The sequence below is a fragment of the Pelobates fuscus genome, chromosome 2 (assembly GCF_036172605.1).
Source record: "Pelobates fuscus isolate aPelFus1 chromosome 2, aPelFus1.pri, whole genome shotgun sequence".
In the NCBI taxonomy this organism is placed as follows: Eukaryota; Metazoa; Chordata; class Amphibia; order Anura; family Pelobatidae; genus Pelobates; species Pelobates fuscus.
Window position 1 is genome coordinate 343,522,585 of NC_086318.1, and position 13,034 is coordinate 343,535,618.

The 13,034-nt window shown below is 39.4% G+C and overlaps 1 protein-coding gene across 3 annotated transcripts in view; it reads left to right on the forward strand.

Annotated features, from left to right (window-relative positions):
- STXBP5 (syntaxin binding protein 5) overlaps positions 1-13,034 on the forward strand; it is a 422,331-nt gene that overhangs the window by 15,189 nt on the left and 394,108 nt on the right. For all 3 annotated transcript variants that reach the window (XM_063443591.1, XM_063443592.1, XM_063443593.1), the window contains exon 2: positions 10,748-10,845. In XM_063443591.1, the coding sequence (XP_063299661.1) occupies positions 10,748-10,845 (98 nt within the window). The remainder of the gene's footprint in view (positions 1-10,747; positions 10,846-13,034) is intronic.

Below are 13,034 nucleotides of genomic sequence, written 5' to 3' on the forward strand. Positions count from 1 at the left end.
GTGGTATTTTGTGAAGGTGGATTAATTGGTGGAATTACAGAATTTGCACATCCTTGCAGGGTTGAATTTAGCCGTGAACAGTGTTTGCATGTTTGAACTTAAGCATTTTTTGTATGGACTGTGTTGTGTTTTGTGTTTTTATGTACTGATGCCATTTAAAAGCAGTAGTTTACTTGTGTGTGTAGTGTTTTGGTTTTGAATATAGGGCTGTGTGTTTGTAGCATTGTTGTTTTCATGCAGAGTTGTATTTGTGTATAGTGTTGGAGTTTAAGTGCGGAAACGTGTGTACACACACACACACACTGCAATGGTGGGAGGGATCTGTGTCTCTACCACACATACATATACAAACACTGATACACCCACACATTTATATATATATATATATATATATATATATATATATATATATATATTGTGTGTATGTATAACTGTATATACACGCGCATATATATATATATACACACACACACACAGAGCACAATTTACTTATTTTTATCCTCCTGCTTTCATACATTTTTTGGTGTAGGTGGATAGCATCTGGTTAAGTGTGGTGGGAGTTTGCTCTCCCTTCTCTCTGGCCCAGGTTTTCTGTCTCCCTCTATGGTCCTCCCTTCTGCATGGTTAGGAGGAAGTGACTTGTATTCATTTCCTCCCAGAACCGCGGCTTTTCACTGACCAAGGGGCCCAGTCGTGCTGCTCAAAGATGTCCATCGGTGGCCCTTATTGCATGTGCTCCCTGAGGCAGCTGGCCCTGGTGCGACTGCATCGGCTGTGGTTTCGCCACTGGTCATGTGCAAGGAGCTTGTACTTGCAAAGTTTCAGTACGATTTGTCCCTTTACCATGAAGTGGTGTCAGTACTCTTGGCATGATAACCACTTTCATGATGCTAGGAGCAACACATTTTAAAGCATCCCTGTCTTGTATGGGGTCTATGCATATTTTGCAAAGTACCCCCAAGTTACATACCCCTTTGCATGGTTTGCACCTAAGGGGACAGGGAAAGAAGATAAACTTACTTAAATCTCTTCCTGTTTCCTTTAGTTCCTGGCATCAGCCGTGTTCTCATTGTAATCTTATGCATGTGAGAGTCAGAAAAAAAAATAATTTTTAATAAATCTTCTTGTGCATGCGTAAGTGACATCTAATACAATCTGTTGTATCTTGCACATTCCCATAAACCATCATTCACAACAAGAGGAAACTGTTTGTAGCTCTGAATTTTTCCAATTAAAAACCAAAACAAAACCTGTATATGTATGAGGAAGTAGTCCGGTTTGTTTTTATATCTTCATTGAAATTCCTATACGATGTATGCACATTTTTCATAGCATTTTATCTCTATGAAAAATGTAGATGCGACATTTCCACTTTAAAACACGTTAAAATTGGATGAATAATAAAAATTTTTTTGCTTTAGATGACCATTTAGTCTTCATGTGAACAAATACTGATTAGCTTATACAAGTACACACACTGTACAATAATAATAAAATGAACACTTGGCTGCTCAGCTATTGTTCTAATATGTGATGCATCAAATGCTACAATATAGATTTACTGCTCGATTATTTATTTTTAAGTCTTGTGCTCTTGTCAACATGAGAAGCATAGATGTCAAGCTGGGCACCAGGTAAATGAAAAAAATGATAAAACACACCGTATATCTGACTCTCCCATTATTCTTAGGAAGTATTATTGGCAATGGTATTCCGCTTGTTTTTTAAACCATTTTAGCAGCATTTTAAAGTGTAAGCTCACCTTGCAGAATCAAGGCAACCATGTGAGTCCTACTCTAATAATTTCCATTGCTTACTGGTGAGATCAGTAATGGCAAACTGCTTGGAAGATCACAGAGAATTCATATGACATATGACCACAAAATACGTGTAAAATATAAACATTTTGGATTGTCAGATAGTGTAGAGTTCTGTCTGGGACACAATGTTGCCTTGCCTTAAGGTGAAGGTTATGCAAACGTAAACTCATTGGGTGTACCACGAGATACAAACCACTGGTTAGACTTAAAAAAAAAAAAAACACTATAGGATCAGGAACACAAACATGTATTCCTGACCCAATAGTGTTAAAAACACAATCTAACCCCTCTAAATATAGTAAAATCTTATCCTTTATAGAGTCTGCTGGTGCTGGCTCTCCCCCTGATCTGCCTCTGTGGCTTACCTCATCAGAAGTGGTGATCTCCCATAGAAAAACATTGGCTTGGCTGAGAGTGTCAAGGTGGCAGATCAGGGGCAGAGCCAGTACAAGAAAAAAACAACCCTGGCCAATCAGCATGTTCTCATAGAGACGCTTTGAATCAATGCATTTCTTTGAGGAAAGTTGTGTCTCCATGCAGAGTGTGTAGAATCTCTATGGCAGTACTGCACAGTGTTCAGCACTGTCCCAGGAAGCACATCTAGCAGCCATCTGAGAAGTGGCCAGTGGAAGAACCCTAGGCTGTAATGTAAACACTGCCTTTTGACTCTGAAAAGACATTGTTGCAAAAAGCCTACAGGGACTGACTATGCGCACCAGAACAAATACATTAAGCTGTAGTTGTTCTGGTGACTATAGTGTCCCTTTAGGAAAGGGATGTTGTTATACAGAATTTGCTCCCTCAGTGAAATGATCAGAATAGATACAGCTGCAATTTAACTTATTTAAGTAAATAACTTTAGTTTAAGATCATGCAGTTTAGTAAGACATTTCAAGACACCTAAAACTTGAAGGCAAATACAAGTCAACATAGCGTAGTCACCTAGGTTTTTGTTCTTGCGACATTTAAAATGTAGAACATGATGAACATGTTACGTTGTTTTTTTTCTTTCAAATCTTTATTCATTTTAGAAGTGTACTACTTTATAAAGGATTACAACTCAAACATGAAAAAGTGAAAAGGGGAAAAAAAACCAAAAAGGTCCATGCATACTAACTGTGTCAAACATGGTATATGAAATAATATCTAGAACGATACCAAGTCCTAAAGTTTCCGTGTATACCTTCCTTCATATTTGTGATGACAGCGGTGATTTAAGCGTGTATAAAATACTCTCCTTCCTCTTAATTCCATTCTTTCCGATCCTTTTGGCTCTTCCTACATCCATCCATACCCCTTCACCCCCTCCCCCCTCGATTAACAACAATTTATATATACACAAAATCCTTGTTTTCTCAAAGTGTTCAACCCCTGTTCCTAACTCCAGATTATCCCGCTTCCTTTTTTATGGCATTACAAATATGTGTGCTTAATCTTAAAATACCTATATTCTACAGGTACAACAAATGAAGTCCCCTTATTGCAATCAATGCACCAAAACTGTGAGCAGCCCGAGAGAGCGACTGTAATGTCACCCACTGTGGATACCCGCTGCTTTGACTCGACGACCACAATATTCAATATAAAAATATATAAGCTATAGAGAACAGCGATAACACTAGTCCGGAGGCCTAAACCCCTCGCCCGCCTGGTCCATGATGCTAGTCTCACTCTGCACTATTCTGTGTGTTTTGGGTTCATACCTGTAATAGAAGCCATCATAGCTTCTGCCGCCTTAATTTCCTCCATCTTGCTAAACCGTTGCTCCCTATTCAGTGAGTTTGTGTTTGTCCAGAGGTCAGGTATAAGTGAATTTGCAGCATTATCAAATGCCGCAGATTTTTTTTTTTTAATACTTCAATATTGGCAACATTGTCACGTGTAAAAGTATATGTATATATTGAATATTGGGAGATACCCCAGGACATCAATAAGCACCCCCTAGCCATATTCCAGAAAGGTACAATCTAAGGTAATTCCAACCATATGTATCTCACTGTCCCTTCCTCCCCCAAACATCTCCAGTATTTAGAGGAGATCTCAGGAAAGATTTTAAGCAATGGCACTGGAGTCTGGTACCAGAATGGGGCTAATCGAACTCTTATGTTGCCGTAGCAATACTCTGTCCCATTGAGTTTTCGTGAAGGTTTTACCTAAATGTTCCTCCCACTGTTGTTTGAACAACTGTCTGTCACCCACTGCACCTGTCAAAAGTTGCTGGTATAAACTTGATATCGCTCTCTTTAAATCGACGCACTTCACGCATTGATCCTCAAACCAAATACGTTTCCTATGAATCTGTCTATTTGGCATTTGTGTGTAAAAATGTAAATTTGCATAAATCTGAGAGTTTCCATAGTTTTGGCAGGGACGTCACCCATAATTTCATTTAAAGTTTATCAGGCCAGTAGAGGTCAAAACCTTGCATGTCGGGATAAAACTCTCCCCACCCAAGAATGGTAGGTCTATAGATGACAAACCCCCTGACAAGTTCTGATTTTGTGATGGTGGTAGTAATGGGCTCAGTATAGGTGTAATCTGAGTAGTTTTACGTATCGATGATCAGACACTGAACGTTTGAGCGACTGGAGATTCCCTCATCTCCTCCTTTCTTACATCTGTGTTTGGATTGCATATAAGAGAGGTTACGATATCCCTGCACTGACCGTCTCTAACTTTTGGCAAAGTGTGCCATTCCAGGATCCTCTGAAGTACTGCTGCCTGATAGTATTTCTAGAAGTCTGCAGTGCTAACCATCCTTTTATACTAGGGAAGCTCAAGATTTCATCTCTTTGACGGGACTTCTCCCTTTTCCACATATAAACAATCACAAAAGATCGCAAATATGCAAAGAAAGTTTTAGGTAGCAAAAGTGGGGTAGTTTGAAAAAGGTTCAACAACCTGGACAGTATAAGAACATGGTGGCCTTGTTACAGTTTTCTGAAGCAAATTACATTTTTATGGGTAGCTTAGTCAAAACGTGAATAGAGTGATGGAATAAGAAATTGTAGAGCATGAAAAGCATTGGACGTTATCCATAACATCACCGCATGTGTGAAACATGGTGGATATTATGTTATTACTGCTGCTTTAACAGGCAACCTTGTCTCTACTGATAGTGTGATTGCTGACCACAGCCAGCAGGATCATTGCTGAAGATACAGAGATACCTGCTTGGATCCATCCAAATGTCTCAACTTCACATTGCAGATCAATGGGTCTTTTATGGCCCAAAAGCATTCTATGATTCACTGGCCAAGTCAATCACCGTACTTTAACCAATGTGAGCTGGTGTTGTAATTGCTAACGGCAAGACTGAGGGGAAAAACTGTGCCCAAATTAATCATAAATAATCTGCAGTATAGGCCTTTGCGTGAATTTCCAGGAGTGTTTGAAGGAAATGGTTGTATATTTTTATTTTTTTTAGTTTAAATACGACTCTAATATGAAATTACATCTGTCATAAAATGTAGTATTTATGTAAAAACAAAAAAAAACTGTGGTTTACACACTGTTCGTGAATCTGTTAAAGGAACACTATAGGGTCAGGAACACAAACCTGTATTCCTGACCCTAAAATGTTAAAACCACCATCTCGCCTCGCTAAATATAGTAAAATCCTGCTTGTATTCGAGTCTGCAGCTGCTTGGGTGACATTATCAAAAGTAATTTGTTGAACCAATGACAATGCTTTCCAATAGGATTGGCTGAGACTGTCAAGGAGACAGATCAGGGGCAGAGCCAGCACAAGTCAAACACAGCCCTGGTCTATCAGCATCTCCTCATAGAGATTTATTGAATCAATGCATCTCCATGAGGAAAGCTGTTTCTCCATGCAGAGGATGGATACACTGAATGGCAGTGCTGCACACTGTGCAGCTCTGCCTTAGGAAGCAACTCTTGTAGCAATCTGAGGCGTGGCCATTGGACTTATCACTAGGCCGTAATGTAAACACTGCATTTTCTATAAAAATACAGTGTTTACTGCAAAAAGCCTGAAGGGATTCATTCTACTCACCAGACCATTAAAGAATCCTATAGTGCCAGGAAAACAAAGCCGTTTCCTTGGCACTAAAGGTTTAATAGGTGTCCCCCCTCCTGTGCGGATGACGGTGATTTATTCAGTGCTATTCTATGGGGAAAATCTGACGCTGGAGGTCCTCATACAGAGCGTGAGGACGTCAAGCGTCAGATAATTGACCAAAAGTTTGTTTGGATTACGGACAGCCACTGTGGGAAGACTTAGAGCTGCAATGTAAACTTTGCAGTTCTCTGGAATTGCAATGTTTTACATTGCAGCACTAAGTGCAAAAGGGACACCGCACTCAGGCAACTTCAATTAGCTGAAGTGGTCTGGGTGCATACAGTGCCCCTTTAATAACAGTGTAACATTATTCTTATCTACAAGATTTAAAAGCAAACAAACAAAAACTTCTTGAATAAATAGTATGTATTTAGTTATGTAACCGTTTCACTCATATAGACCTATTTCTCATATTATACTCTTTGTATTCTTGATTTACGGTACCTTAAAAGCTTGCTTTAACACTATGGGGCAACCTTACCTGTGTAAAATGCACTATGGGGAAGCCCTCTCCCCCCACCTTCCCTCCCCCTCAATTTGCATTAAAGATTTACTTACCTGGAGTCCAGCGCTGGGCAAAGCTCCTGGCACTGAATTCCACGCTCCCTCCATTGTCACAGGGGTCTTGGCGTGCCATTCACAGGCTTCTCACACCAATTTGCTGTCTCGGAGTGCATGTATGTGCTCCGTGCCTGTCTAGTAGGGAGCGCCTACATGGGAGAGAGGGGGATGATTGCTAGCTTCCTCTTGTAGGTGCTCTGCATGCAAGGGGAATATATTTATATCTGTTGGAAGTGTGCATTGATGACAGATGGTTTTAATGCACATAATTGACATTAGCATCCGAAACAGAATTCTGGGGGGCAACTAGCCCCAAGCAAAAAAGTGCTCCGTATATGCAGTGTTTCAAGCAGTACCACACCTACTTAATATCACTGTGGTCATACCACCAAGTGGTCATGGTGGTTGGAGTAACCCTTTAAAGGGAACCTCTAGGCACCATAACAACTTCATACTAACTAAACAAAGTTGTTTTGGTGTCAGGAGGTCCTTGGTGTGCTTCCTTAGCATTTTTTTTTTTTATTATAAATATTAAGCTTTTGTGCCTGTCCTGCTTCTCACAAAATATATACATGTATTTTTCAAGCTGTTTTTTATTTGGATGCTACTGGTTGGCTTAGAGCATCAGCTGATGCTTGCAGCCAATCAGCTGCACCCCTCTCCTGTCTGATGCTTCCTATTTGACGCTGTCCTTCTACTTCTGAGATTAGTCAGAGTTAAAAGGTGATGGAAAAAATACTTTGGAGTTAAAACATTGTAAACGGTTTAACCTCTAAAGGTAAGTCGAAACAAAGGACCTCTAGGCACCATAACTTCATTCTAAAAATTTTGTAAAAGACCTGAAGGCCGAAATGTTGCTTCTGTGCACTGTAGGTCAATAAAATGCATATCTGTGCACTGTAGTTCAATAAAATGCAAATCTAAGCCTGGACTTTTTTATTTCTTCAGTGACTATAAAAACATTTTATTTTTTTTAAATAGGCCGGCACCCACAGTGGTTATGACTTGGTTTCTGCAGTTGTTATAGTGCATATCTCTTATTTAGATAATGCATTAAAATTATGCTAAAGAAAAAAAAAATCAGACTGTAAAGTTACATCTTTTTAAATATTGCACTTGTCCGCAACAAGCAAGTTTTGCAAACACTGCAATTTCTCTGAAATAACAATGTTTTATACTGCCTAAATAAAGGGAGAGGGTTCATGCACCAAATACTACACTTTCACTGCGTTTGCACTGCAGAATACCCATCTGGCTTTTGAATTGAGGGGGAAAAGCAACACCTTGGTTTCAGATAGGCTACTCTAAGGTGATGTCCGTGTAGTGTGCATTGTCCTATCCAGACTTTCCTATTGCAAAGGACCATGTTCAGCCTTCAAGTCTTCATGAATTGGTCATATACCAGAAGTGCTGTAAGGCCTTTCTATCGATCTATCCTGTTCTTTTATGTACCGTAATCTAGAAACAATTTAAATTGTGTGTTTCCCCGAATAACCCTGTTCTCTTCTAGATGGCCAGGGCTGTCGGTAAATATAATAATTAAAGGACTGCAAATTGATCATATTTATGAGCAGAATGTAGTGGTTGTTTTCAAACTGCAGCCAAAGGAAAAATAATGCTTCTCTTATAGTGTTTGCTATTTAGGACACCGGATGTGTGACAGATGAACAGATTGGGTTCATATCGGATCACTTAGACCCAGTTTAGTACTTGCAGTTTGTTTGTAGGTTGAATAAACTCGTTGGATGTCATTGTAGAGAAGCCTAAAACACTTTGACATGTTAGATCCCAGATTACTTGAATGGGTTTAAGTCAGCCAGTATCTGTTTTGTTGTAAAATTGGATTATGTTCTGAGCAGGCTAAGGGTTCTCAAAAATATCCATTAAACCTTTCATTGTGTGTCATCATTAACTCCTTCGGGTCTTGGTTTAATTATTTTGGATAACCTTATTAAATAATCACAATCAGTTGAAAAAAAAAATGTATCTACACAGGTCACGACTAAGGTGTATGGAGATTTTTTTGAAAAATTTTCAACAGATTGTCATTATTTTGAAAAGTGTATCCAAAATATTCAAGAGTCCAATAATTATTGTTTAATTTAATTTCACTATGAGCATGGAGTAATGTGTTTGGTGGCATTGATACCAATTACGTGTAGTCATAGTGGCTAGTTATAGAAATTGATAATTTTCTTATGGCAGTATTCTACACCTTCCTAAAAACATTTGCTTTAAAGCTGAATTAGATTGTTATAGGTTTTAACGCAGATTACCAAAATGTACTTTATTGCTGTAATCCTATTTATAGGGATCTTTGACTTCATTGAGAACATGTGACATCATGTGCCTTTCTGTATTTCATGACACAATCTTGCAAATTCCCTCATTGTTTTAAAAAAAGTCACTTGCTGCATATTTTTGCTTTCATTTTATTTTAAAAGCATTATGTAGTTAAAGGGACACCAGCGTAATGTCCACTACAGCATCAACAGTGTAAATACTCATTTTTTCTGGGAAAATGTAGTGTTTACACTGCTGCCTAATGCCACGTCTAGTGGCTCTCACCATCGCTCTTTAGTAGTAGCTGCCGTGGTTCTGATGTTTTGGAGTAACACATTAATTCTCTGTGCAGCAGAGGTTTATAGGATATGTAGTTTAGGTTCAAAAACAAAAACCATATGTTTCTAATTGGTGGAGCCTCTGGTGGCATAGGAGGCGGTCTCCCAGCTGTGGTACTTGCTTCTGCCATCCGTTTATGCACAGCCTGGTTTCCAGTTGTGCCGCCTTCCTACTGACCGTGCATACACATGGATGTTGGCTGTCTGTCTCTACAGATGGGGAGAGGCCTGTTGAGTTGAAGCATTGGCCAGATCTTGGAAGGGATCAAAGGAGATTAGTTTTCATGCTCTGAATTGAAATCCGGATGCATTTTATACAATTTTGATGTTAATGATCATTGTTGTGTCACTGCCTTCAGAAATTAATAGTATAGAACTGTAAAAACCTAACTGTTATTATAATGGTAACAAATGCAGAGAAAAATATACATCAGCAGAGTTAAAGGGACACTATAGTCACCAGAACAACTACAGCTTATTGAATTTGTTCTGGTGAGTAGAAGCATTACCTTCAGGCTTTTTGCTGTAAACACTGTCTTTTCAGAGAAAATGCAGTGTTTACATTACAGCCTAGTGATAACTTCACTGGCCACTCCTCGGATAGCTGTTAGAGATCCTTCCTGGGTCATGGCTGCCTAAAATGCATCCAAACATTCAGTGTCTCCTTCCTCTGCATGCTGACACTGAACTTTCCTCGTAGAGATTCATTGATTCAATTCATCTCTATGAGGAGATGCTGATTGGCCAGGGCTGTGTTTGAATCATGCTGGCTCTGCCCCTGCTCTGCCTCTTTGTCAGTCTCAGCCAATCCTGTGTGGAAGCATTGTGATTGGATCATGCTACCACTTCTGATGATGTCAGCAGACTGCTTGTTTTTTTTTGTGAGGCAAACCGCATGCAGAGTTACAGCTTCTGGTTTGAATACAGTAAGATTTTGCTATATTTATGGAGGTACGAGGGGGTTAGATGGTGGTTTTAACACTATAGGGTTAGGAATACATGTTTGTGCTCCTTTAACACCATGAATGCATAGGTTAAAATTGCTGCACAGTAAAAACAGAAAAATACAAAGCATAATCTATAACTGAAATGAACACAAAATAAAAGAAACTGTTTGTTTGTATGTCTATTGGTTGGGCTGGTAGTGAGAAAAAAATGTAAAAAAATGGAGTAGAAATGTAAAGTGAAAGCATAAGTCGTAAAAGGTGTTCATGATTTTTAAACTAGTTTAGCCGATTTTTTTTTTATTTATAAAAAATAAAGCGTAATGTAGATTTTTTTTTTTTTTTTTTTTTTTAATCTGCCTTTCATTTGCCTATCTTGGCCTTACGGCATTATTGTCAACCATCACTTGTTTTTTTTTTTTTCTTGTTTTTTTTTCTTTCTATCAATCTAAAAAGTTAAGGCTACCAAGCAAATCAGATTCTGATTGGTTGCTGATATCACATGATCTCAGCAGCCCTGTTTCTTTTTGCCAGTAACTGCCATTGAGATTTGAATACTGTCATGGCGGATCCTCCGGTGGTAATTACTGATAAACCTACTATTGAATGACTAGCTAAGTATATGTTGGGATTAACTCTATAGAGTGTAAATTTAACTTTCTTTTTTATTTTTTCCCTCATTTTCCGTGCCCTCTTTGACCTCTGCTGCTCGGTTAGACGGTCCGCCATGGATTCCCTTTCCAACCATCAGCTCTGGCGTTCGATCCGGTTCAGAAGATCCTCGCAATTGGGACTGAGAACGGAGCTTTAAGGCTGTATCCTTTTCATTTTCTCCATTATAACCATCCGCATCCCATTCTGCAAGCTTATTCTGTGAATCACACAGGAGCGCCAGATAATGTACGGACCGCAGGTATTTACACAAATAACAAGGCTCGGGAGGGGGCATTGCTTGCAATTTGTTTACCTGAAGTTTGTTATATTCTGTCATATCTGGTAAAAAAATAAATTAGAATTTAGAAAGGTATTTGTGTCCCCCCCCCCCCCCCCCCCGATTCTCCCCCCCACCCCCCCACCCCAAGCAATTGTGGATTTTTAGCTTTGTTATTCCTCCCAAATATAGCATGTTACGTTTTTCAGTTTTTTTCTCATTGAAATTCGCCAGATTGGTTACGTTGCCTTTGAGACCGTATGGTAGCCCAAGAATAAAAATTACCCCCATGATGGCATACCATTTGCAATAGTAGACAACCCAAGGTATTGCAAACTGGGTATGTCCAGTCTTTTTTAGTAGCCACTCAGTCACAAACACTGGCCAAAGTTAATATTTGTGTGTGTGAAAAATGCAAAAAAAATAATTTGAACGCCAATTTTGGCCAGTGTTTGTGACTAAATGGCTACTAAAAAAGACTGGACATACCCCGTTTGCAATACCTTGGGTTCTCAAAGGCAACGTAACCAATCTAGCGACTTTCAGTGTAAAAATAACTGAAACGCGAGCCTTATATTTGACTCTGTAACTTTTGAAAACTCCATAAAACCTGTACATGAGGGGTACTGTTATACTCAGGAAACTTCACTGAACACAGATATTAGTGTTTCAAAAACGTATCACAACAATTATATCGTCGGTGTAACTGCCGTTTGTGTGTGGAAAAATGCAAAAAAACTGTTTAATTTAGATTTTCTTATCCCCTGCTATGTTAATAGCTTGCTAGACCCTGCAAGAGCCTCCTGTATGTGATTAAAGTTCAATTTACAGAGAAAGAGATACAATTGTTTAAGGAAAATTACATCTGATTGAAAGTGAAACCAGTTTTTTTTTTTCAATGCAGGCTGTGTCAATCAGAGCCAGGGGAGGTGTGATAAGGGATAAACAGAAACAAAGTGATTTAACTCCTAAATGGCAGTGAATTGAGCAGTGAAACACGAGAAGCATGATCTATGTACTAAAACCGCTTCATTAAGCTAAAGTTGTTTAGGTGACTATAATGTTCCTTTAAAGTAAAAATACAGAAACTGGTAAAATGCCCTGCCTGGTATGCTTTCAGTTTGGGTACTTTGGCCTTACATTTGAAACTCACTTTGAATTCTCACTTTAGTAAATAACCCTGATATCTTACTTTGTAGCAAATTATATTTACGTTGACCAGGTATGCAGTTAGTTGAGATAGGGCTGGCAGAAAATAAAATGGGATCCCGCTGTCAACTTATAGGTATAAGTAATACTCTTATAAGAACTGTAAGGCCAATAAATACCAATATCTGATTAATCATTTTAGCAATATTGAAAATAATAGTAGCTGAGGCACAGTATTGAGTGGAGTGTACCTGTAGCCATGTGAGGCTATGTTACAAATTGGAAATGGCTGTATGTTATGAGTAGTGATTGAAGATATGAGTACCGTATATACTCGAGTATAAGCCGAGTTTTTCAGCCCATTTTTTGGGCTGAAAAACCCCAACTCGGCTTCTACTCGAGTCAAGGTCTGTATTATGGCAATTTGCATTGCCATAATACAGACTGGGGGAGAGGGGGGCTGGCAGAGCTGTACTTACCTGTTCTGCAGCTCCTGTCAGCTCTCTCCTCCTCCGCGCCGTCCGTTCAGCACCTCGGTCAGCTCCCAGTGTAAGTCTCGCGAGAGCCGTGGCTCTCGCGAGACTTACAGTGTGAGCTGATAGAAGGAGCTGCACGGACGGCGCAGAGGAGGAGAGAGCTGACAGGAGCTGCTGAACAGGTAAGTACAGCTCTGCCAGCCCCCCTCTCCCCCCCACTGAACTGCCACTGGACCACCAGGGAAGGAGAGCCCCCCTCCCTGCCATGTATCAAGCAGGGAGGGGGGACGAAAAAAAAATAAAATAAGAAATAATAATAATAAAAAAAAAATAATAATAATAAAAAAAAATAATAAAAAAAGGGGGTATAAGGACCACTGTGGGAGGGGGGGGGTATAAGGACCACTATGGGAGGGAGGGGGTGGGATAAGGACCACTATGGGAGGGA